At 34.8% G+C, this 27,625-nt stretch overlaps 1 protein-coding gene and 1 long non-coding RNA gene across 2 annotated transcripts; one reads left to right on the top strand and one right to left on the bottom strand.

The window, feature by feature from the left end:
* Positions 1-1,086: 1,086 nt before the first annotated feature.
* Positions 1,087-5,159, bottom strand: LOC126832339 (uncharacterized). The gene is made up of 5 exons (XM_050563092.2): positions 4,631-5,159; positions 4,208-4,335; positions 3,256-3,454; positions 2,095-2,269; positions 1,087-1,624 (listed from the first exon to the last, which is right to left on the bottom strand). The coding sequence occupies exons 1-5, from the start codon at positions 5,142-5,144 to the stop codon at positions 1,561-1,563; spliced, it is 1,080 nt and encodes a 359-aa protein (XP_050419049.2). The 5' UTR covers positions 5,145-5,159; the 3' UTR covers positions 1,087-1,560.
* Positions 5,160-19,825: 14,666 nt separating this feature from the next.
* On the top strand, positions 19,826-24,790 carry LOC126832338 (uncharacterized). The gene is made up of 5 exons (XR_007684667.2): positions 19,826-19,918; positions 21,652-21,673; positions 21,939-22,238; positions 22,896-23,162; positions 23,711-24,790. It is a non-coding gene; the product is annotated as an uncharacterized LOC126832338 (long non-coding RNA).
* The last annotated feature ends 2,835 nt before the right edge of the window (positions 24,791-27,625 follow it).

The following is a 27,625-nucleotide window of genomic DNA, read 5'->3' as shown; positions in this document are numbered from 1 at the left end:
TTATTTACTTATTTATGTACTAACTTACTTATTTATTTATTTGTAAAAATCTAAAATATATACTTTTGAAATTTGTACATTTTAGCAATGTTATTGAAATCTATAATTTACATGGAGATAATCTATATAAGCTATGGCTTGTTTTCAGATCCACAATGTTATAATAGAAATAGAATATTGTTTAAACCATATTAATCATGTAGCACATTTTTAACCATGATGTTAGGTATCCGGTTTATGTATCGATCCACAGATTTCTATCAATAAATATTTTATTATTCTAATAAAGAAGATAATTTATTATGGAATTATGGTCTTTTAAAGTCCCGATGCGTCATTTTAGCTCTCACTTGCAAACTACAACATTGTGAAAGACGAATCTCTAACAGGAATATCAGTCCGTTCAGTATTTTCAAAGATATGTGGAATTGAAATTTTACCGATCTATTCTGCTCGTTGTGCAATAAGCCCGCCGTGATTTATTGATAGGCCCTTCTTTTAACCGGGACATTATCTAGTGTTGGTATTTTGATTTTGTTTTCTTGATTAAATGTTAAATAATCTATCTGGGTACATATTAGCGTGGATTAATCTGTGAGAAATTTGATATTTTTGCGAAAAATGCAAATGGCGTATTGGGACTTTAATCCAATATATGTAAGAAATATTTTGTTTTTAAAAAAGATGTAATCATAATTTGGTCCCTTAATCCAATATTTTCTAGATATGTTTAATATTTAGTTTTTTTTTTTAATTAACTATGAAACTAATTTGGGCTGTATGGAGAGGGTTTGGCTTACTAGACAGCATACAATAGGAGACGTATATGCCCAAAAAAGTGCAGAAATGTATTCTATAATAACATAATATTAAAACAAACACATACATAAAGAGGCACGTTATGTAGTATAGGTTAGTGTTCCTCGGTCATCTCATTTCTTTTTTAAGTTCATAATATAAAAGGATTTTAATTTTTATCAACAATAAACCTTATAGTAAACTTTAAATGAAAACAATATATGAAATACTAATACAATATATGAATACTTGAATCCATAGGAATAGAAAAACATTTTTACGGTGGCATTAATGGATATAACATTAGGGTGTTTTAATTTTATCAGTAATCTATAGCGAAACGTGATACTTTAATGTGGATTAACTGGAGTCAATATAATTACCCAATATGCAGTAGCAAGATTAATAAAAATATTCTGAATTGATTTCTGTTTCTTTTTTTTTAAACTTAATACTCGTAATTGCGCGAGGGGAGGTAATTTTATTTTAGTCACGATTGACCGGTCTACTTTTTGCCGCAGCACAGAATTCTAAAGGCTTCGTGGACGTTGCCTGTCCATCTATACACGGTCCATGGTGTTGTCAAGTCTCACAATTTCGCTCAGAATAAAGTAATTTGTCTGAAATTTACAATATATTCATTTTTCATTATCTGTTTAAACTATATATTATAGAACGACGAGCATAATGCATCTTTGAAGTATTATCATATATATGTATAATTAAAATATTTGAAGCATAATGAAGTGTCAACAGAGACCACTAAGTGGGAGGCACCAATGCGGGCGTTGTTTCGTCTGTAGAGTCTTCAACTGATCTTATACGCCTGCAAAAAATCGATATAATAAAAAGTCTTATGTTGAACCCATGTCAAGGTTCAACATGTAATGCAAAAGCAGATTTCATTCAATATTTTCTTGTTGATATACATTTAAAAGCCGATAGTCTAAACTCTACGCAGAGATGTATACTCTATACATTAAGTTAATGTTTTTAGGATTCTGTGGGGTGCAGCGGTTCGTGATGCCCTTGGTCAAGCCTTGTATGCACCCAAGACTCAATAAGTCAAACATTGGGACTCATAGAGTGTTTACAGGGTTTAGGTGACAAGGGCAGCAACTTTGTTCTTAACCAGATGAACAATTCCAACATGTTGGAAAAAACAAAAATCCCGTTGAGCGTTTGCAAGAATTGTGAACGGCAGAATCAATGGAAGGGTGGACATGAGTGCTGACAAAATCAAAATTATTCCCAATTGAAATGTGTGTGTATAAAATGCAAAGAATATAAACGTACCTTCGTATACAACGTAAGAAACTTACACCAACTACACCACCCAGTAATAAAACTATGACTGATAGTACTACAGTTGGTACAATATCAATTCTTGTGTTATAAGCTGTAGGCGTTCTTGTTGTGTCAGTCACCTTAGTTGTTGGCACTGTAGACTTTTCACTGAGTACAGCGCTTGCTGTTAATCAGTACAGAAAATAACCAAATTGTGAATGAGAAAAAAAAACAACAGTTATATACGATGGCCTTTTAGTGCTATACGTTGATTTATACATTTTTCTTAAAATTTACCTCATGTGAGAAATCGCAGTGAAACTATGATAAATCCGCGGTGTAAACCTTTCCTCCCCGGTGTAAACCTTTTCTACGCGGTATAAAGTTTTCTCTTCTCTGCAGAGAAAGCATGTGATTTACCACCGCGGAGAAAAAGTTTTCACCGCGGAAGAAAAAAGGTTTACACCGCGGAGAAAAGGTTAACACCGCGTGGAGTACACTGTACACCGCGGAGACTGCAGTTGAAAGGTTTTTCATGTTTTTTTTTATTTATCATAGTTTTTACTGAGATTTCTCATATGAGGTAAATTTCAAGAAAAATTATAAATCAATGTATGGCACTAAAAGCCACCGTAGTTATATACTAACTACATGTGCGAACAAATCAAGCCAGAAACACAAAGACAATATTTATTTGGAAAATATTGTACAATTTATAGGCATAAAAATGGAATACAAGCCAAGGGGTCTTATATTGTATAAGTACAATTGTACGTAGTATATGTAGAGACAAAGCACAAGTACCAATAAGTAAGTAAGTAAGGTTTTTGAAACCTGGCTTGCACGTGTCAGCGGTGATTTTTGTGGGGCCGTTAAGGAAAGACTGCTAAGTCGTGCGTTGTTTTTTTTCGAAATCGAAGAAGAGTAGCCGAAAAACGCAGCCATAATTCAGAGCTGCAAATATTCCAAAAGACCAATTTCAGAATATCAACATAGACATACAGTTTGACATAGACATACAGGCGGGACTTACAAGTAAAGTATCGTCAATCGCCAGGTCATTCGGATATGGCAAAAAATCGATGTCCACCCGTGTACACATTGACGTGTACGTAACGTTACGTATTACGTCAGACATGTATGAGAGAATATATTATTATTTCAACTCACCTTGTCTTAGTTGGCTGCCATTACTTGAAACAATCGTAATAATATACGTTACATTAGATCTCTCGAAAGGGATGGGGTTGAAAATGGTTAATGAAATGCTTTCTATACCATTTGACACGGATCTATTAAATCGCATTCTCTCGTCATTGATTGTTTGTATAAGATCACCATTAATATTCCATTTGGCTATCATTCGTTTCTATATATAGGGAACATATTATGCTAATTACATTGAAACACAATTATTTTACTAATAAAATTTAAATATAAAATTGTGCTAATAAAATTTAAATATACAATTGTTCTAATATGAATGAAACATACAAATGTGTTTATGAACATAAAATCTTCTTTCCCATTTCTACATAGGACTAAACGAAGTTTTTTGGTGTGTTAAATTTCGATTTTGTTACGTACACGTCCAAAATGACCACCTACATCAACATCCCCAATCCTTTCGTCCAATGGGGATTAACTATAGCTCGACACCAAAAAGAGAGCGAAAATGGTGTTTAACGTCCACTATACACAAACTAAGCCATTTCGGGAATAACATATGGTTCAGTTTTATTTAGCAGTGGGAGGAAGCCGGAAGACCCGGATAAACCCACGGGGTTGGAAAGGCGACTCTTCTGCTCCTCGCCACGTTCACGCTGGTAATAGAAACCATTGCACTTGGCACAATTAATGACCGTATGATCTAACGCGCACGCGTTAAACCATTCGACCATCCAACTCCCCGATACAAAAATAAACCGACCCATCAATTATTTCTGAAGTTCTTGACATATCCTTTTCCACTTTTTGCATGCCCGTTTTTGTTTATAGTTTCGTCCAAAATTGATGGAAAAGTTTTAAATTATGTTTTTCTGTGAGGATGTTAGTTTACAAAATATTGATTTGATTCCTGAAAGTTTACTGTGATGTAGTTAGCAGAGGTACATATGCTTACCGAGGTAGATAATATTATTTCATTCTCAACATCTGAGGGAATGTACGACCAGGTTAATGTTCCGACAGAACAGTTTAATATAACACAACTTGTTATACTAGCATTCATATCTGGTAGTGTGCATCCACCTGTAATAAAAATTAGCTATGTTTTTGCTTGGTTAATTAAACATACCCTGTCGCATACCCGATATCCAACACTGCTTGTATTCAACCGGGCGATGAATTGGATCTGGAATTTAAAAGTCGAGGTCTATTGGGTTTAAGATAATCTCGGGACCGAAGGCCACCAGCAGAGTACAGCAAACTATTGTTAAACGACAAGTAAATGGACACGTCTGCATTTAACTCGAAACTTGTCTGGGCTTAATGTTCCATTCTAACCCAATATTTTAAGGTTAATAATATAATGTTATGTACTTACTGCAAGCACCAAACACCGTGATTACAACTAAAAGTCGAAGCATATTATGCCGAAGGGCCTTGGAAGAAGGGAATTTTGATCTTTTCAGTGAAGAACGTTGATCGATATCGTCCGTCACGTACTTGTCAGGTCCACCAAACATTAGGGTGATTACATCTAAAAATCGAAGCATACTATGCCGAAAGGTCTTGGAAGAAGCGAATTTCCATCTTTTCATTGAAGAACGTTGATCGTTACCGTCCGTCACGTACTTGTCAGGCCCATCTTCTGTTGAATCTACTTGGTCGACGCTCTCTGAAGAAACTTCCTCATTTTGAATATCTAGCATTTGCATACTGCGGCTCATTTTCGTAGAGAGCTTATCTTTTCGTAAGATTTCGCCTTCTTCGAAATGTCTACCATTTGCTGGTGAATATACCACGCCCTCTGATGCACCATGATATTTTGCGGACATAAAATTTAGATTAATATTATCCTGTGCCCGAGCGTAAAGGTATAAATATCCATATTCCATATTAATGTTTTCCTTGGTTTCAGTGACGTTTATTGTCTTGGTATTAAAGAACTTATACATGGAGGCTAAAAAAGCTAACCCTTTCGCTTTTGTTTCAAACGCTATATTATTCTGAAATAGAAATGTTAAGGGCTGTATTAATCATTCAAATATCTCATCCCTGAGGTCCAAAACGTTTGTTGCATTGTGATTCTTTTAATTAATAAAATTCAAACGTTTTATACAGTGAGGCAAACAAGGACTTATATAATTCAAATATAGAATATAAAGTTCATGTAGATTCAACGATATATATTAAAGCATTCGCAAGAATCTACAAAGATAGCATGGGCCATAATTCTACAATATATGTCACGGAGTTCACGAAATTTTATATGGCAAGGCCAATAAACATATAAATAATACTAATAAATAATAATAGTTTACTTTCGTTCATTTAATTTTTTTGATCATCAAATAACCCCGGGCAATATTAGCATGACCAAACTTTATATTTAAAAATAAATATACATCTACCGGGAGTATTTACCCTCCCCCCCCCCCCACACACACGCACCCCAATCTGGTATGTATTCGTAACTGGACGCTTCCGCATATGAACTAACACGTACATTATTTGTTATGATAACGTACAAGAGATGTCATCTCTGACACGAATATTATGCATACATACCTCAACTTGAAATTCGGAAATTGAGTACTGGTTGGTCACCATTTGAGAGATGTTGTCTTTACTACGCATGATCGTAAATCCCTTAAAGAAATTAAAAGAAAAACATAAATGTGGGTAAATTATTATTAGCACTGGATTGTGTTTATCATGATGAACATGCGTTTCAAACCTTGCAAGCTACCCAATTTCTATAATCCTATGACCGCAACAATTGATATAAATAACCAAGAACCAAAATATTGAAACCATTTGGAAATTGAGAAAATTTGAAGTAATAAATTAACCATCGGGGAAAGGTTGATTTAACATATCAAAATAAATAATTATCTAATAATATATTACTGTGGTTGGCACAAATATGCTGAGATATTTAGACTAATGGTAAAAAATTGTTTACTAGACAATTTAAAGACGCATTATGCAAGAGCTATATAAATTATTAATTAGACATTTATTGTCAAGATCATAATCAACTCTCTATGTCATCGGATGCTCTTGATTTTCAACAGATTTAAACACGATTTGGGGTTAGTGACTTAATTTAACAAGAGCATCGCTAACGCTGCAATATAGGGGCTTTTACGGGTTTTCATTTTGACGTCATTTTCGGTCATGCGCAGACATTGGCCTTATTCTTAGACTGAAACCCATAGGCCAGTGTGTGTTTTTTTGTGAAAATACCGTCGTACAGTAAGCTTCTTTTACATAAAATGGAACTGAATGCCATTTCTATATACGCGTAAGGTTTACCGACCGATGACAGAAAACGATATTTACAAAAACTTCGATATAGGAAAGATACGGCAAGTTTACCAGACCCGTAATTGGCTGTTTGCAATTGAAACATGTGGATGACTGATCCGTGCTCAATCGCCCGAACTAAACTTAAGTGAAGTTTATTACGCATTTTACGGTCAAACAGATGTTATATATTAATTACGGGACTATTAACACAAAAGATTTTTAAAAATGGTCTATCCTATTTACATTCAACTGCCGACTGGACAGATCTTTGCGAGGTTGATATATCGTCTGCTATAGCACTGCATGCCACGACCCTACGTCCTCGACACAAAACACGGTACTATGTTGGTCTTTGTTTGAGGCTGTCGACTTGAAAATAATTCCAGCTAATAATACTATAAATAGTATGCAATATGCAAATAAGATTGTTTATGCATGCGTGCGTGCTGTTAGCCAATAGCTATTGTAAATTTCCCCGCGTTTAGACGGCTCTTACCAATGATAAAATAGTTATTTGGTGCACGGGGTAAAACTTCAGCCATTTTTATAAATTTTTCTCTTGATTGATGGGATATGAATAACAGAAAGAATAAAACGACGATCAAGTTGAATCTGTGAATATTTTTTAAAACCGTTTTTTTTCTGTTAATTGTAGTCACATAAATCGTCTTGGCTCAGTTTTTGGCACTCAGTGAAATTTTAATCCAATTAGTTTATCTTGCCGCAACCAAGAAGAAGAACGATACATTTGTGTCCATTTTATCAATTTCTAATTCAGTATTTGGTTCAGAGAACAACTGTTGAATGAAAATATGTAACTGGACTCGGTGCATTCTATACATTGTGATTATTATTTGTTCTCTTTTTTATTAGATGTGATACGGTCGTGCTTAAATTTTAATATCGTCTTGAATAATTCTTTTGTGGAACCGCAGGTCACCATCTCTAATTACCCATTCTATAAATATGCTCTATTTCATGGCATTTTACAACCAAACAGATGTTATCTATTAATTGTTTGCAGTAAAATTAAAACAAAACATATAAATCGGCTTCATACGGCAATGCATCTTTGTAATGCTTTTGCGTACTGCGGTCAACTGGGCCGTGTGCGAGCTTGACATATATCGTCTGCTACAACGCAGTATATCGTCATTAAAACAAAAAAAATAATAACTTAGACATGATTTGAAATCGGTAATTTATTACGAATGCTACACGCAACTTAAAACAAGAGTGGCATTAAAGAATACGTTTTCTATAAAGAGAAAAAGAGGGAAAACCCCGCTTTCCCTAGCATTTACCATGTTAAGATACGGATAGAAAAAGGCCAGGCCAAAAATAGACACCGGAAGTACGTCACGCGTAAAAGCTCCTATACGTCCACATTCCTGCTTTGATTGATATGGTACTTTTTAAAATGAAGAGAATGAAATATGAAATGGCTGTGATATGACAAGAGGCGAAGAAGGCTAGGCGTTTGTTTTGCCAAATTTACAGACAAAATATTATACAAAAAAAAGTTGGTGAGACACTGCCCCAAGGGATCGGGGCATGCACCAAAATAAATAGTTGCTGTCTTTACGGTATAAGGAATAAATATGTAAAATTCCAAGATGATCCATTCAGAATTGGAGCCTGTAGACGATAAATACAAAAATTGGGCGTGGCTCTGCCCCTGGGGGTTAGATATGGAACAATATACATGTAAATAGGTACCAACCTGTTATTGAAAAGATTGATATGCTGAATTTGAACAAAATCTGTTATTTATTGCAACATGTAGAGTATTTACCGACAGAAACTAACAAAAAAGTGGGGGTGGTACCACACCCCTGGGGGTCGGGACATGCACCAAAATAAATAGTTGCTATCCTTACAGTATAAGGTATAAATATGTCAAGTTCCAAGATGATCCATTTAGAATCCAAGCCTATAGACAAAAAACACAAAAATTAAACGTGGCACTGCCCCTGAGGGTTGGACATGGACCAATCTTAAGCTGCATCATTCCAAATTGGATCCAAATCTGTTAATAATTGCAACCTGTATATCATTTACAGACATAATATCAACAAAAAGTGGATGTGGCACCGCCCAAAGGGCAGGGGTTGGGGTGGAGGAGGGGGTCGTGCACCAACATCAATAGTTGCCGTTCTTCGGGTATAAGGAATAAGTATACCAAAGTTCCAAGATAATCCATTGGGCGTGGCTCTGTCCAAGGGGCTCGGGCATGCACTAAAAATAATAATAGAGGTAAGCCTTAGAGTATAAGGAATAAGTATAAAAAAGTTTTCAAGACGATCGATTAAAAATTGCGGGCTGTAAGTGACACACAGACACACAAAAATAAATGGACGTGGCTCAGCCCCTGGCGGTCGGCAATGTACCCCAAATGATATGGATGTTCCTTAGGGTACAAAGAATAAGTATGCAATGTTTCACAGAGTAGTGATAGTTAAGAAATGCGGTCTGTAGATAACAAACAAATAAATACAAGAAATAGGTGTGGCTCTGCCCCTGGGGGTCGGGCATGCACCAAATACAAATAGGGATCATCCTTAGGGTATAAGGAATTCATACGTAAATTGTTCAAGACAATTGATTAAGAATTGTGGCTTGTAGGCGACACACGGACACACAGAAAAGAAAATGGGCATGGCTTTGCAAATGGGGGTTGGGCATGTACCAAAAACGATAGGGATGTTCCTGAAGCCTGTTTTCCACTAGGCGAATTTTTTCGCCGCGAAAGATTTCGAGCAACCGCGCTTGTATTCAATGGCTGCTGCTTTTAATCTGAGATATATACTCTTGTTAAAGGTAAGATTGATTAAAATTTTACTGCTACGCAGACGTCAAATTCAGTTCAGTCATTTTGTTTGCGGGGAGAAACGCGAATGGGGTGGCCTTGACATCGTGAGTTGTATTACCACGTGAGAGTTTACGGAATTCTGATTGGCTTGCTCCTTTTTTCGCGGCTGGAAAGTAGAAACTGGTCGAACTCACTCTTTCGCAGAGAAAAGAGCCAGCGAAAAGTGTGGCGTCGCCTGAAATTATACTGCGCATGCCTTCGCGCGAAAAAATTCGCCTAGTGGAAAACAGGCTTTAGGGGACAAAGAATAAGTATGCAAAGTTTCAAGATGATATGTTAAGAAATGAGGTCTGTAGACGACAAAGAAACAAATACAAGAAATGGAAGTATACAAATGGATAATCGAGACATTACAGAGAGAGAGAGAAAAAAAAGATGGAGTTTAACGTACACTCGACACAAACTAGGTCATTTCGGGACTAACATATGGTTCAAGTTTATTTCCATAATTCGCTTGAGCGTAGGGGTCTTTAGCAGTGGGAGGAAGCTAACCATTCAGCCATTCGCCCATCCAACCCCCCGAGACTTTACAGCGTTACCGAAATGACAATCGAGACTCTGCTATTCTTTAAACAGCTCTAACGTCGTTTAGAATGAAGGAATTTGACAAAAAAAAATTCACGATATTCCATTTCCATTATCTAGTTTTAACTATGATAGGGAGAACTGTCAGCTCTTTATCTAATCTTACCTAATGCATCTTTAACAGAATTAGATATCTCCCTTTATACAACCATCCCCTATTTTTAAACAATGTTTATTTCTACATCAATTGCTGTACTACTAAAACAAAATGTATAATCATCTTTTTCTTTCCCATTAAAATCATTAGTTAGCCTTTGATAATATTTATAACAGAGAATATAAAGTTCATGTAGATTTGACGACATATCAAAGCATTCACAAGACTCTACAAAGAAGGCCATGATATTAACCCGATCGGGTGATAAATTTTCAAGCCACGAGATTCTACAAAGCGAGCAATTAACCTCATATGAGAAATCGCAGTGAAAACTATAATAAGTACTAATAAAAAAAACCCATGAAAAAAGCTTACACCGCGGAGAAAAGGCTTTTCGTGGTTTTTGGATTTTCACTGCGATTTCTAATATGAGGTAAACTACAAGAAAAGGGTATAAATCAACGTATAACATTAAAAGGCCATCGTAGATTTCTGGCAATAATTGACCTACGAGACATGACTATTATTTAATTCTTTCAGTTCAATAAAATATGTAATACTATAGGTTTTATTTTAGTTATAAGTAGGGGTGGGCTATAAAAGTGAACGTTTTCAAATACCATCTCTGCAGAGCTAAATTTGTGCAGAATTCATTTCTGATCATTTTGGTACCAATTATATTGAAATCGGATGAAAATTGAGAAGGTGCAGGCAAATTTAGTGACCTAGGGGCTGGGATCGCGGTTTTTTGCTATAATATAGCATATCATGTGTTTTTTTCATATCTTGGTCAATTTTCAACATATTTTGATAATTTTTGTGGCTATTTTAATGTATTTTATGTCAGAGAATACAATGAGAGTGTTAATTTTTACTTTTGGGTGCAATTTATCTCTGTAATTTGTCAAAATTGTAATTTTTAGGATCGAAATGAAAATTTTTCAAAGCTACACACCCCTCGATTGAATAATTAATTTAATATTATGAACAATTATTATCGAACATAGAAAACAGGTGAACATAAATATTTGGTTAAGGTAACATTCAAGCTGAAAAGGCACAATTAGTAAAATGAACGAAAAAGAACATCAATCATCTCCCAGTTCTCAAGGTCAAATGTCATTGCTCTTTTTCTCAAATCCCATGATCCAATAATATTACATGGCAGAATCTGAATTACGTCTACAGTCTGAATATCAGTATGTAAAGGATGTCTCCATAGCTGGCTTTCATTGGAAATGCAACGTTCTAAATGTTCTACCGTGTATGTTCCATCAGTATCTTCAGATATACAAATCCCAACATACCATTGCCTACTGGTACAGGTGTCCCAAATAACTACACACGGCTCGTTGATGGTCACTTCTGGCTCAGATATTTTTTCTCTTTCAGGACTCTGCTTATTAATTGTATGGACACCAAAAAATATGAGACTCATATCATCCTCAGTAGGCATGTCAGGAATATTTATATCGGCCATATCCGTTTCGGTTGTCAGAATTAATGTCAGGTTTATTTTCATTTCGGCTGTGGACAGTTGATTCAATTTGTATAAGTGTGGGCGTGTCTTTGAGTCGTGCGACGTTCGTTTTCGATAAGAAATTTCACTTTTCAAAATAGACTTCAGACTTTGCTCGTCATCAGCATTTTGTATAATTTTTTCAAGTTCATTGACATCTGTAATGGGACTACCCCAAGTTTTACACTTTTTGAGTAGTATAGAACATACTCAGTGGCTTTTAGGGCAGCATTACAGTCTTTCTTTAATTTTTCAATATTCAGAAGTTTTTGTCTCTCCATCTATTGCTGTTCTTGTTTATCAAGTATTTTCGACAAACTCTTGGTTATTTTTTCAACATTGACTGGTGGAGATTTGTAAACTGTCATCTCATCGCGAATGCCTCTGCCAGTGAATCTTTTATTTGAGCAAGCTGCTGATCTCTGGGCAAGCTTATCAAATTTAGCAAGGTCCCTCTCACAATCAAGATTGTCTGTTGGCAAAAATTCTAAGAGAGACGGCTCCAGTTTATGTAAAGCAGTGGCTCTACTTGATGCATCTGACTCTGGACCAAAGCCATACTCACGACCTCTCTGTGTAGCAAGGTCAGCAGCTGCTTTGTTTGAGCACAAACTAAGAATATGCTTCTCTATTGCTAATGCTGGCTGTGAAACCTCAAATGAATAGTTAACTTCGTAGTTACATAAGGTATCTAGACTATTGGTTGAAAGGTCATCATACAGTTTTGGTAAGATATTAAGCAAATCTTTTTGTGAACACAATTCCACCATGTTTAAAGATGGCAAAGTGACTTTGTATGTGAACCAGGAGAGGATTTTCAGTCCAATAACAATGAACTCACATTCCAGATATACCCTACAAGCTTGAACAAGTTGATTGTTTGACTTTGTTTGGATCAAAAGCTGCTCATAATCTGAGAGATGATAAAGTATTGTTGATGCAGTATAACCAAGTTTAGCGAATCGCCTCTCTTTATAAATGCTATGTTTCTTTGTCCTGTTTTTCTCAGCAAGTATTTTAACAAACAATTCTCATTGTGAAGACAGATGTCCATCATTTGCAACAAGTTTGCAATCAAAATGGTTCGCAGATCAAGTTTATCCTCCGCCTCTATTAGAACACACAGATTCCCTCGATCAAACACTTCACATGTGTGACTGACACATAATAGGTGGAATGGAATGTGCGTTGAATTTAAAGTAGCTGCAATTGATGCTTCAACATGCAAGTTCTTGGACACAGAATCGGTCATAAGCGTAGTTACTTTCTCCCAAAGAATGTTAGCACTGCACTCTCCAGCTTTTGCAAGCCTCTTGAATTCTTCCACAAGCAATTCAGTTATCGTTTCTCTGTCTTCAATAGCAAGTGAGAGAGGCCGCAACCTAAAACACTGTCCATTATTGATTTTGACAATGAGTGAAGTCCAATCACCTTGGATGCGCCTTCTTTTTGTTGTATCATAGTGAATAGCTATCACATCCTCAGGGTCGACATCCATCATAGCAAGTGCACAATTTCTCTCTGCTTGAATGGCTTGAAGGTGCTTTTCCCGGTTAATCACACGAGCTGAGGGAAGGACAAATTTATACTTCTCATAATCTTCTCCTGATTTTGATCTCTTACGACCAGTTGGGGTATTGGCTTCCGAACAGACTTCAGGAACTTCATCAACACTCAAATAATATCTATCTTTAGTGAAAACCTCACATGTTGCTTGAAAGGCTGTTGTGGCATTAACAGGTTCTGTCTGGGTTGCTACTTCACTGAAACATTTTGTCAATCGTACTTTGCCAGATCGCATCTTACATTGAATAAGCATTGTTTTATCTAAATTATAACTGGTTTGACAACCTGTTTCATTATCATCATCATCTGAGCTTATAACATTGTGACTAAGACTGTGTTCAAATGTTTGTTTTTGTATTTGAAATTCGAAATTTTCATCAACTTGGTCGCTTAAGGCCATCTTCCTGGTTACTGTTTTTTGAGAATTTTAAGAGAATTTCTTTTCTTGGTTGTATGAACTTTTTGGACCTGTGATCTATAATCTTTTAAGTACACATCTAGTTTTCTTTTGATACTTGAAAATACAATAACATTTTCTTTTGAAAATGACTTATGCCATAACTCTTCAATCTGATAGCTAAATGCCCAAGCAGCTTCTTGCTGTTGTCTAGAACCATAGGTAGGAGCATAAGATATTATACATGAAATACATTCAGACACAGTTGGTAATGTATCCATAAATACAAAAACAGGTGTATTCGACGTCATTTCAATTTTAACAAGGGTCCAGTCAAACTCTAAATCAAAAAATTTTGGAGGGAGGCCATTTTGAAAGAAACTAGTCATAAAGGGACATCACTCTCTCATATAATATTGTAGGCCTATACAAATTTTTCTTGGTAAGCTGAAATTTTTTTTTATGCCCCCGCGCAAAAGGTTATTTTCTGTAATTTCATAGTGAATCTGCACCCAAAAGTAAAAATTAACACTCTCATTGTATTCTCTGACATAAAATACATTAAAATAGCCACAAAAATTATCAAAATATGTTGAAAATTGACCAAGATATGAAAAAAACACATAATATGCTATATTATACCGAAAAACCGCGATCCCCGCCCCTAGGTCACTTAATTTGCCTGCACCTTCTTAATTTTCATCCGATTTCAATATAATTGGTACCAAAATGATCAGAAATGAATTCTGCATAAATTTAGCTCTGCAGAGATGGTATTTGAAAACCTTCACTTTTTTGCCCCCGTATAGCCCACCCCTATTATAAGAAAGGTGTTCTGTTTAATATAGAAATTCGTTATCTACATGATGTGTGCCGAAAACTAGGGTAATGAAGTTGTAGCACCATGGGCCTTTTTGTCAGACGTGGAGAGCGGGAATGCCAGACCGGTCGCCACATCCTACATACGACCCATGCATCTTTTCTTACTACATATTTCTGTAGCCTTGTGATCGTCTAGAATTTGTCTCTAGCTGTCTTTACTTCTGCTTCACGTTGTGTATTTACTTCTACAGTTTTCTTAAGACGTTTGTCTTAACAGGAATAACAATGCAACAGTTCGCTTCTACATTTTATATATATATATATATAGCCGAATACATGTATACAAGCATAATAGATAACAATACTAGCTAAAACCATTTCTCCACCCTAGCCAGCCTCACGGCTGTCTAGGAATTCAGATGGAACCTCTCTGGAATCTAAAGGAAGTCTAACTTAAAACTTTACTATGATTTCTTTTATAAGACTCCTGCATATCACGCAAATGATATGATTGTTTACTTTAAGCCAAACGATTCAATTGGAATAATTCCACTCACGTGTAATCTGGTGGTATATTATTGACACATGTTTTGGCTAAATAGCTCTTTTTATGTGTCAACTGTCAATTACAGACTAAGTTGATTTAGTACACACTATATATAATATATATGTGAATATGTGTGAAACTATTAATTTGCCAAATATATTAATTAATGAAATATCAAGTCATCTTATTTCCCTATTCTTTGTCTATAAATTTAAAAACAATGTCGCAACGACTATATCCAACCTCGTGGGTTTTCTCCGGGTCCTCCGGTTTCCTCCCACTGCTAAAGACCCCTACGCGCAAGCGAATTATGTAAATACAATTAAACCATATGTTAGTCCCGAAATGACCTAGTTTGTGTCGAGTGGACGTTAAACCCCATTTCTCTCTCTCTCTCTCTCTCTCTCTCTCTCTCTCGCAACGACTATATTGTTACATTTCTTCCCCCTTTAAGAATATATATAAAATATAGATATTCTAACTAATTATTCACGTAACAGGCAAATATAAATGATTACTATACTATAAGCTGTGAAAGAAAACAGAAATAATCAAAAATCAACAATCAAAAGTCGCATGCAAAAGCTCTTCAAAAAGTTCATATGTACTTCAAAGTCCTACGAAAATTCACTAATCCTAAACACAGAAAACACAGATTGTCTTTTTCAAATCTTCAAGTGTCCTAATTTCAAAACACTATAACACATCACGTAATATTTATAAAGTTCAGGTTTCACTTTAAATTCTGTCTCAGGATATCTCAATTTGGTAAACTGGTAAACCATTTCTTCTACTTGGATTTGTATTGGTCTGTTTCAGCTACCTTAGTATCAAGTGGAAACTTTCTTTTTTTTTCTTCTAAGTATGATTGGTTTGTACAATTTTATCCGTCAATCAAACATGTCATTGCCATCAGACCAAGAACTAACTATTCCTATTTTTTTTTAAAACTTTATTTTGATATTAGTCTAACATTATTATTTCGAAAACTTACAAGTAACTCACTCTTAATCAAAATTAAACTTTATTTAATCATTAATAAACTTTGATGTGTCCCTTTAATTATAAATCTTCAAACTAACTTTGACCTCTTGACCTTATCATAATATACAATTTTATAATTACGTTTATGTTTTATAATTTCCGTTTCTGTTTTAGAATTCCTACATTGTTATTTTATATTTCACCGTCAGTAATGTTACCTTTTTGACCTAATCATTTACAATTTTGTATTTCGTTTTTTTATAAACATTCCTGTCAGACTGACACTGACACAAGCTGAGCTCACACTTATGAAAATACCAGACTATAATTTATCCAAAATAGAACTGTCCCAAATAAACGACTGCAGTTTCATTCACCCAGAACACATTCCACATTATATAAACATTCTCTTTATTATTACATTAGCCAGGATGACACACAGATATGGCCACTATCTGAATGACATCCCATTTTATCCTATATATTTTGACTTTTACACACGTCAAATTTAACACAGTGTTAGAACCTATTGTTTATAATAATCAGACCTAATGTCAAATTACACATTCTAATCATCTCGCATGAACAATTTAAAGCAAAATTTAATTAATGACAAAATAACATTTAGCAAATATATATTTAACGTTTATATTACGTTTCTAAAGCAAAAATTTAATTACACAAAATCATATACGGACAAAATCTACCGTATACTTCCACTTTTCTAAGAAAGTGTCGTATTCTTACCTTAACCTCGTATTAAACCCGTATTAATGACTGCGATAATCTCACAATTTAACGAGCCGTTAATTTTAGTTTTTCCCCAGGAAAACTATAACCCACATCTCTATATTTAATTATAAGGGATTTTTTTTCATAACCTAACTTTTTATTCAAAAGTTAAATTACTTAATTTTGAAACCTTGGACTAGAGCTTCAAAATTACACTATATACGAAACAACAAAAAACACAAATTAACGAATCACAGTAGAAAGCACGGCCATCTTGGAAACTAGAGTTAATCACTCACAAACTTCATCCTTAGATCTGCCATTTTTCTACTGCGATCCGGAGACAACATTAGTTCCTTACTTTATTCCCTATTCTGTTTCCTTATCATTATTATTCCTTAGTTATATCAAAACAATTTTTTTTCAAACCTACGCCCTAGAGACCCTCACTTTAACTTTAATTTTACTCAAATTCACTACAGGTCATGTTAACTTGATAATATACATACCTATAGCTCATGATATTATATTGTTTACTAAACCTGTCTATCAAAACTTATGAATGAATACCTTTATTTCCCTATACAGTTAAATTTCAAATATTTAGATTCTAATCAGATTTTAACCTTAAATTAATATTATTTGGTCTGTAAACAAATTTAACACATTTAATTTACCAAACAAAATGTATTTACCGACTTTTGAGACTATTTCCACCAAAAATTTTCCTCTGTTGCTGGATTGTACAGATCTTTTATTTTCTTTTTAACGTCTTCAAATATGTATTCTTCTTCTAAAGTGACTTCTTACCCTAAAGGTCGAAACTCCGTTACGGCACCAAATCGAATATTTAGCACCATGGGCCTTTTTGTCAGACGTGGATAGCGGGAATGCCAGACCGGTCGCCACATCCTACATACGACCCATGCATCTTTTCTTACTACATATTTCTGTAGCCTTGTGATCGTCTAGAATTTGTCTTTAGCTGTCTTTACTTCTGCTTCACGTAGTGTATTTACTTCTACAGTTTTCTTAAGACGTTTGTCTTAACAGGAATAACAATGCAACAGTTCGCTTCTACATTTTATATATATATATATAGCCGAATACATGTATACAAGCATAATAGATAACAATATTAGCTAAAACTATTCTCCACCCTAGCCTCGCGGCTGTCTAGGAACTCAGATGGAACCTCTCTGGAATCTAATAGAAGTCTAACTTAAAACTTTACTATGATTTCTTTTATAAGACTCCTGCATATCACGCACAGAAAGCCTGTTCATGGCTCTGAACCTGTGCAATTAACGATATGATTGGTTACTTTAAGCCAAATGATGCAATTAGAATAATTCCACTCACGTGTAATCTGGTGGTATATTATTGACACATGTTTTGGCTAAATATCTCTTTTTATGTGTCAACTGTCAATTACAGACTAAGTTGATTTAGTACACACTATATATAATATATATGTGAATATGTGTGAAACTATTAATTTGCCAAATATATTAATTAATGAAATATCAAGTCATCTTATTTCTCTATTCTTTGTCTATAAATTTAAAAACAATGTCTATATTGTTACAAAGTAGCTTGCATTATTCTACTACTATCTTAGACTAACTCACCGACAGTTATGTCAGTATCCATTGCTGGAATAGGGTACTATAGTCCAGTCATCTCGTGCATGGATTAGTACAATTAACTAGAATAGTGTTGACGTAAAACGGTGCCTATACGAAACACTTACCCAAAAATGGTAATTGTCCCGCCCTAATAGATGACGCATTATAATATCTATATAGGAGAGATATGGTTTGATTTACCTTCAGATATCATGATGAGACCGTAGGGAAGACATCATTCGGAGCTCAATGGGAACATACCCATAGCCTCCTCGGCTTAGAGGCTAGGGCGAACACATCATCCTAGCGCGAACCTTATGTAGAACTATCATAACTTTGTAGTTTGCTGTAATTGGTATATAAACATAGTAACAACATAAACGGTGTTCCAGAGTCAGTTAATTGATGAATGAAATAATTGATCCCACAACGTGAAGTCGAAGGAAGGCCAAGAAGAAAGTGTCACACATCTACCCATAGTGTCACAAATATAGCTGACACTTAACTCCAACTTCAACACACATATTATATTTTAAAGTTTTGTTTCTTTGAGTTACACAAAAGTTTTAAGAGGTTGCCTTCGATTCTTAAACAAGTAATACCCAGGCTTTGTTGAATTGAGTCATAATTCACTATAAACTTGAATCTTTGGTCACAATTCATTTCATTGAAAGTATGATCTAATTTATTATTGCCTTTGCTGGGCATGATAATATATAATAGAAAATCCATAAATGCGGGTAAATTTGCACATGATTGTGTTTTTTAGGATAAACATGCGTCTCAAACCCTGCAAGCTAACCAATTTCTACAATCGTATGACCACAATAATTATATAATCAAGAACTTAAATATTGAAACTATGGGAAGTTGAGAAAATTCGAACATTTATTGCCAAAATAAATCAACCATCGAGGAAAACTTAATCCAAATAAATAATAATTATCTAATAATGTATTACCGTGGTTAGCAGACTATGCGGAGATATTAGGCTATTGATAAAAAATGTTTACCCGGACAATTTAAAGGATTTTGATAATGATTTCTCTCCCTTTATACACCCATCCCGTATTTTTAAATAATGTTTTTTTCATGTTCATTATTTCTACATCAATTGCTGTACTACTAAAACAAAATCTATCCTATAGTTATTAAAATCATTAGTTAGTGTTTTGACAATAATTGCTTTTAGTTTCCAATCCACTGTAAGCAAAACTATATATTATATCGTTAAACAGGAAGTAATATATTATATGTCTTGATATGTACCTATATTATGTCTATTAACTTTTATTTCATTTTATCAGTACTTAAACAATATAAAATATATCAAATGAATACATACCGAACACCTTGTCTTGTAATTGATTTATAGTCCTGTCAATCTGGGGTTGGATCCAAACTTATTGTATACTAGTAAGTGCAGTTCATAAAACTTCTTTGATAACTTTGAACAGTGTCATATATTTTATTATATTTCGATCAGGAAATCGAAAGTGACGTCATACACAATGACTAATGGCTTGTAATGGCGGCATACAGAGGTTCATCATGATCCATGTTGTCACTATTTTATCAGTCCTACGCGTAGTTGCTGCTCAGTGTGTGGTACGTATTTCCATAATATATTTTATAATCTCAAATTAAATGAAGCGTACAGAGGGGCAATGTAAAGGTTTACAATTTTCGAATCTCAAGTTGTGATCGACGCTATCTTCTTTCCATGTTCGTTTCACCCCGAAACTTCTTTTTAAAAGCTAAAATTTCAGTTCGTTCACGTGTGGTCAGGGCTTTTCTTTAGTGTTTCGGCACAGCATTTATAAATGTGTAATGAAACTATCGAATATATGATATATTTGTATATAGTTTTAAGGTTTCTGTGGGTTTACGTTATGACATTTACATTATTTCACGGGCTTAATGATTCATGTTAACCGAGGTCCCGTGTATACATAGGTGTGCACGTAAAATAAATCCCATGGCAGTTGGAATTCAATATAAGTTTAGGTCACAAAATTTTGGGAAAGGAAGGTATTAAAGTTAGCAGAAAATCTAAATGTACAGCATGAGCTTTATTTATGAAACGGTATATGGTCAATCTGATTTTCATACTAAAATCATTTATAACTGAAGAATCAATGTGGTTTTCAAAACTGTGGGACGACAGAAACTGTACAAATGGAAATAAATTTAAAACATATAAATTGTTAAAACTGATCTAAAAGTGGAGGATTATGTTATTTGTGGTATTCTTCCTTTATCAATAGAAACAGGTCGCTAATCTAAACTCCCTATTCACCTAAATAATCGCATATGTCCTTTGTGCTCGTCATGTATCGAGTACGAAATCCATTTTTTTTAATTGGCAGTGGTTTCTACTCAGATTTGTAAATCTGGATGTTAATAATGTTTTTTAAGAATTTTAAAAACTACCCTCGCTAATTGTGTTTTAAACATGTTAAGACGAAGGAGTAGATTAATCTGAATGTATTTTATTTAATTATTTATTATTTTTAAAGATACATTGCCCGAAAGTATCTTTCGGGTGGTTCCAATAACAGTATGGCAAATTTGGTATATATGGAAAGTATAGACCCCCATTCTTACTAGAAAAATACTGGATTATCCGAAAAAAACAACATGGGCCAAGCACTGGGCAAAAATGTCAGGGTATCACTAACTGGCAACCCGACTGTTGTTTGCCAGCTTGTTGTGTGCTAGCTTGACTGAGGGAGCGGTTGTTATTTGAAGCACATTTTTGATAGATTGATTAGTTTGAATATGTTTTAGCCCAAATATCAAATCACACAGTTTGTACCAGGAAAGTATCTTTCATGGTTTGATTTTAGAGAACCTTGAATAACTATGTCCCGTAAGTCGGATTGGGCTTGACACTGCTGTTATTTTATGTATATTTTATCTAATGTATATATTTTATTGTATGCAGTGTATGACATTTTAATAAACAAATTACTACTACTATTACTACTGTAGTGCAGGACATCAATTTTTAACACTTCGACATCGTTTACGGCAATTCTTGACCCGACTTTCTCTGCCATCAAATGTTATCCCATCCTCCCACAAATGACTCAAAGCCTCATTGGGTGACTTAATTAACCGTCAGATTAAACTTCGTCGACAAAAGAAGTATAATCTTCCAGTAGGGGTCGACCTCCTATTGGCTAATCTACTGTTGTTTGGCTATAACTATCTGCGTTAGGTAGAATATGTTATCTCGGTCCAAAACACCCCGTGTATTATAGTTAGGTAAGACAAATAACAGTTTTTATTGTAGTCTTGAAATTATTTTCTAAGTAAATTGAACATTTATATTTCAGTGTAACACAGATTTGAAAAATGGTATTAGCTATTTATTTATTTATTTATTCATAACAAAACAACCCTTCTAATTCTTCTAGACTTTTAAACGAAATGTTAGCTTGAAGCTTGAAATTTCTATTATTTAAGTACACATTAATACAATTTATTTTACACTTTTAAAAAAAGACACTCACTAACTTTTCCAGTAATTAAAATTAATGCCGTTTTCTTATGTAATTAAAGAAAACCCATTATTTCGATTAGTTCAATTTTGTATTAGTTTCCAATTTATATTCCATTTCAGATATAAGGATCATTTTGAGCACTAACAAAGTCAGACTATCTGTTGGTGACGTAGGCTGTCTCTGTTGTTACATACCCGATCACTATGCTACACTGGCATTCAAGAAAGGCAACAGAGAAGTTTGCACCATTATAAATTTCAAAGGAAAACCCTGGGATGACGACAAATATGTTTGTAAACAAAAGCCCGGGCAATTAATTGCAGTTCTGGAAATAAAACATATAGATATTGATGATAACGGCGAATGGTCTTGTGAATCATTCGGAAAATCCAGTCCTACTATTAAGTTGGTAGTTCAAGGTATAAAATATATTATTTTATGATCAGTAGTGGAATACCGCGTTTTATCAGTGAAATAAAAGTATTATTCCACTGGCTAGCAGTAGTCCATGTTGTTTATACCTAAAATGATTGTAAAATCATAAAATAAATAGAACATTTGTCGTTTTGTCGTGAATAACATATTTTATTTCATCTCTAAGCAAGAAAACGTTTATATTTTCACTCATGCTACGCATTCGTGAAAATATAAGTTTTCTTGCTTCTCGATGAAATAAAATATGTTATTCACTCTAAAACGACAAATATCCTCTATTTAATAAGAATGAGAATAATATATGTATTCCTTAGTCAATTTTTAAATGAATGTTCTAAACGCTCTAAGTTTTGTCGGTATTGGTATTTTTTTAAAACTTTTATTCAATTAGACCACTTTGTTGTTTTCCTCCGTGTAATTATTACTGATTTCGTTTTGTTTTGATAGTACTGATTTCTACAATTGGGTCTAGTAAATACAACAATGAACAATATGAAAGGATTGAACTGGAAAAAGTAAACCCCAACTGATGTTTATCAAATGACTTTTCCCTTTAAAAGTGTCGAATACAGTTAGTTATTAGTTAATATTCAACGTATTCAACTTCAATTTCTGGCCAACTTGTTTTTTTTTTATTTTAGGAACATTACAATCCGAAACGGATAATTTTCGTAAAATATACACAACCACTGGAATAAGAACTACCATTTATACGCCAAGAAGTCATGGAACGTCTTGGAGGAGTTTGCAAGAAGGAGATTCATCCACTTCCTACACGATCTTTTTTCAACCCAAAAAAGAGAAAGAGGCCCGTGTGCATAATTTCATTACCATAATACTTAGCATAGTATCATTTCTTATTGTCTTCATCCTCATCGTGATTATTATTATAAAAGTCATAATTCCATGTAAGTTGATTAAATTCTTTGGGATTGAATTGTTCTAAAATAAATATAGTTGCAGTAAAAAAAATTGAATCTCAACTTACGTGCACCATGCACGTGTACACATATTCAATTTCCGTCTTATAAAACAACAGACCCTGTCGCCAAGATGTGTAACTCAAAAGAAATTGAAAGACTGAGCAAAGTTTGGGTCGTTTGGCATAGGTTTGAAATGCATTCCTGCAATTAAATCAGCATTACACTACTCTTCCTTTTGTGTGGGTGCGAAAATAACGCCTTCATTTTGATTTCAAACTGACTGAATTATTTCACTATAGTACATTCTGAGTTTCCGTAAATATTTCAAAGTATGTTTAGAGTAAATACTTTTTCATTCACGTTTATAATATCTCAGAGAAATATAGTTTCTTTCATATTGGTTTTATTATTTCAAAATAATTCCTGCTGGAGGGCAAATTTTCGTTGCCAGGCTCTATTCTTAGAATGTATGGGATCCATTCTACTGAAAAAATAACAAGCTCATGCTGAAAATTATTTATTTATTTTTGTAGGTTTAACAAGGAAAAGGTATAGTGAAATACAACTGAATCATAGTAACAGTCCGAATAATCATATTTACGACTCAATTCCAGAAGTAAGGGATGCAGCAAGTTTTCCCCATCATTTTTTACAAAAACCTCACCCCGTCGTTAGATGTTATCCAAGCAACACAGACGATTCTGCTGCCAATAGAATGAACCCAGAATCATTTTATTTAACTCCTATCCTTATTTAATCATCGGGGCACAAATTGTCCTAACAATGACCAAAAGTATTGAAATTATGCGTTCATCCCATAGCGAGTACTTAATGTTGGCACACATACTTTGATTAAATTAAAAACAGACATCTTGTTGACACAATTATGTGCACAAATGCTTTGTGCATATAACAACGTAAAATATCTGAATACAACCGTTGAAATAGTTAAATATAGTTGTATCATATTACGTTTTATGTACTATGATCCCGAGTCCTTTGATAAAATTATTTCAATTGAATTTAGAACTCCTTATGCATAATTTGCAATTCCCCGAAAACATAGAATACGAAGAAGTTATATGAACCAAATCAAATGTATTTATAGAAGTGATATTGTGTTGTTAGGTGATAATACAGGTAGGACAACGCAATATCACATTTCGTGACATTAAAGATTCGGTGTAGGTTATTAATCTTTTGATGGGTAAAATGCCACACGTTGTATATCCAGGAAACTATATTCATCTGGGCTTGTTATTATAGCTTTGAACTCTTTGTACATTTTGAAGAGCCTTTTCAGATTATTAATTGTTGATTATTTTCCTATAGATGGTGATTATACGATCTGGACTATTGAAGGTTTTACATTATAAACAAATGTAATGTGAAAACATCAGTATTCAAAATCAAAGGCGGGGCTACTAGTACTTTTCCACATAAAATATATATTTAGATCAAGATTTCTACATGACATGAAAAGCGGGGCTACTAGTACTACTCCATCTAAATATATATTTAAGTCACGATTTCTACATGACATGGGGTATTTTCGGAAAAGGTAAACTTCCTCGGTTATTTTAATTTGATCTTCTTTTAAAATAAAGAAATGTATTCTCTTTGTTGCATTTGTGAATTCGGTTTTAGCTAAGTTAAAAAGGCTTAATAATCATTCTGAATAAGAAAATATTGTACAAATTTTGAACAATATCATATACAGAATAAGAGTCGATTCATTCAGTTTATTATCGAAAACTACAGTGCTAACACCTCCAAACCACCAAAAAGTCTGTACCACTCGTACGAATATTATCTGATTTAAACATCCGCGAAGTCAAAGATTTTTAATTCCTCTTAAATAATAACATCAATGAAAACCAAAGGGTGGGTAAACCAAACCTCTACTTTCACTATACAAATAGGCCCAAGTAGATGGACAACTGCTGCTTGCAATATTTATATCACCCTAATATTATATACTATTCAAAAAAGTAGGGGATATTTGATTTTGGGGGCATAATACTAAAATATGCAAATGACTACGAAAAAAGTCACTATAGAACCTAACAGAAGAAACATTTCCAGTTACATGTGACGCCCAAACGCACCAATAGCTACCGCATGGAATGCAGGTGATGCTTGGGATCATCATGGGGGTCCAACCCAAGATTTGCACGACTCTGACTTTGAATGTTACAGTCATTGTGGCATTGAATTCCAGGGTGGAAACATCAGTTTAATTGTTTTAGTGACCAGAAAACAAATTTTGATATGCGTCGGCTTACCCAAAATGAAAGGTTAGGTGCCCTTGGCATGCTACAGATCGGCACAACACAGGCGGTTGTGGCGCGGACGATGAATGTTTCTCAGTCTGTCATAAGCAGGCTATGGTCCAGATACCGTGATACACAATCTGTACAGGACAGACCACGCTCAGGTCGACCAAGGGCGACAATTCAAGCCCAAGATCGATTTATCCGTACCTTGGCCTTGAGAAATCGTGTCATCACAGCAAATCAGATCAGCGCTCGTCTTCAAACAGACACTGGTGTGAGAGTGAGTGGCCAGACGATTCGGAATCGACTGCATAGGGGTCACCTTCGCGCCCGACGTCCTCGCGTGATCCCTTGTTTGAGAGATCATCACATTCAGGCAAGACGTCGTTGGTGTAGGGATCGTCAACACTGGGATAATCGACGCTGGAGCAATGTGATGTTTTCAGATGAGTCAAGGTTCACTGTTGATTTTTTGGACAGACGTAGGAGGGTGTGGCGTCGTCGAAACGAGCGCTTCCAAGACGTTAACGTCATCAGACATGATCGATTTGGGGGTGGTTCTGTTATGGTGTGGGGAGGCATCACTGTTGCTGGAAGAACGGCTTTACATGTTGTTGCAGGGCGTGTTACAGGCCAGTACTACCGGGACAACATCTTGGCAGTCCATGTTGTGCCGTTCGCACGACGTCATGGCCGCCGTTTCATCTTCCAGGATGACAACGCAAGATGTCACAGGGCCAGGATCGTTACAGGTTACCTCCAACAACAGAACATCACCACATTACCTTGGCCAGCACTGAGTCCCGACCTCTCCCCCATCGAGCATGTCTGGGACATGCTTGGACAGAGGTTACGTCAACGTCAACAACGTCCTGCCAATGTCCAAGAACTTGCTGCTGCGTTGCAACAGGAATGGGACAATCTGGACCAAAATGACCTTAGACGTCTCATTAGGAGTATGCCACGTCGGATCAATGCTTGTTTGGCAAACAGAGGAGGATTTACCCGTTACTGACTTGGTTGTGATGCTGTGGTAACTTTGCTGTTTGACCCCGGGTATCATTTTACCCTTATAATGGTCAGTCTGTGCCTTACTTAGTCTAACGATCATTTGGAATAAATCGATGAATGTGAACTTCATTTCATTTTGTCATTTGTTTCTTCGTCAGTTTCATTAGGTGACTTTAATAACACTTAAAAATCAAATATTCCCTACTTTTTTTGAATAGTATATGTCTTCAAACTTGTTCGAATTGTTCGTCTAGTCCTTAAGATAACTCTATCAAATGTCGGAGTCGTGCAACGGGTTTCTGCAGATATACTCCCCCTGTCACTACAACCGTGTATATTCCCAGCGGGGAAGAGTTCATAATACAAGGCGTCTAATAGTACTACGCGTTTATTTTGTACTCAGTTCTGTATTGAATGGTGAGCTTGACAATTAATGATAATTGCGTTATCTATACTAATATTTATGACTGTCGTCTGGCTGTCTGTTTATTTGTCTGTTTGTCTGTTCAGGGTTGGCGGTAATATTAGGGCTGTCTCAAGGCTGAAATTTGGTGTGTAGGGGGTACCTTGGACCGGGGAGTAACATAGGCTAGGTACCGTTGGCCTATCACTTTGGTTGCGGAGTTATACTTAACTTGAAATCAAACCTTTATCAGACATAAACCCTTGTAACGCCCGGTACCCGAACAACTAGTATTACACAATGTAACAGTATTTCTGACAGTTTTATAATATACTGTTAAAACATCATACCGATTAAAACATTGCTACACCATGCTGATTTATTCATCTGAAAATCAATAAAATATTTATAAAACATGATGCTCGAAGGAAGAAACAACTTTATTAAGCGCCATTTTTCTTTTTATCAGACAAACTAGACAAACAAGAGACCAAATGGGTCTTAATGGTTGATATGTTAAAAACGTTAGACGACAGACTATGCATACATATATCTCGTTAGTAAAAAAAAGAGCGGATATAAATAGCCTAGGTTTAAACAATATTTTATTCAATAATACGTAAAGATAAATTATGTAAGGTTTAGATAAAGAGCTGACGTTCTTGCTATAATAATTACAAAATATATAATGAAAAGAGGATATGTCGAAACTTGATTCTGAACGGAGTTATAACCGTTTAAAGAACAGTATAGTCTCG

Source organism: Patella vulgata, chromosome 9 (genome assembly GCF_932274485.2).
Source record: "Patella vulgata chromosome 9, xgPatVulg1.2, whole genome shotgun sequence".
Taxonomy (NCBI): domain Eukaryota; kingdom Metazoa; phylum Mollusca; class Gastropoda; family Patellidae; genus Patella; species Patella vulgata.
This window is presented reverse-complemented; position numbering and strand designations above follow the sequence as displayed.

Coding starts and splice junctions, on each gene's coding strand:
- LOC126832339 (XM_050563092.2), bottom strand. CDS start 5,144: ATGGAATATGGATATTTATACCTTTACGCTCGGGCACAGGATAATATT. Junction 3,455..4,207: donor AAATAATATTATCTACCTCG/GTAAGCATATGT, acceptor CCCTATATATAG/AAACGAATGATAGCCAAATG. Junction 2,270..3,255: donor TGGCAGCCAACTAAGACAAG/GTGAGTTGAAAT, acceptor ACTGATTAACAG/CAAGCGCTGTACTCAGTGAA.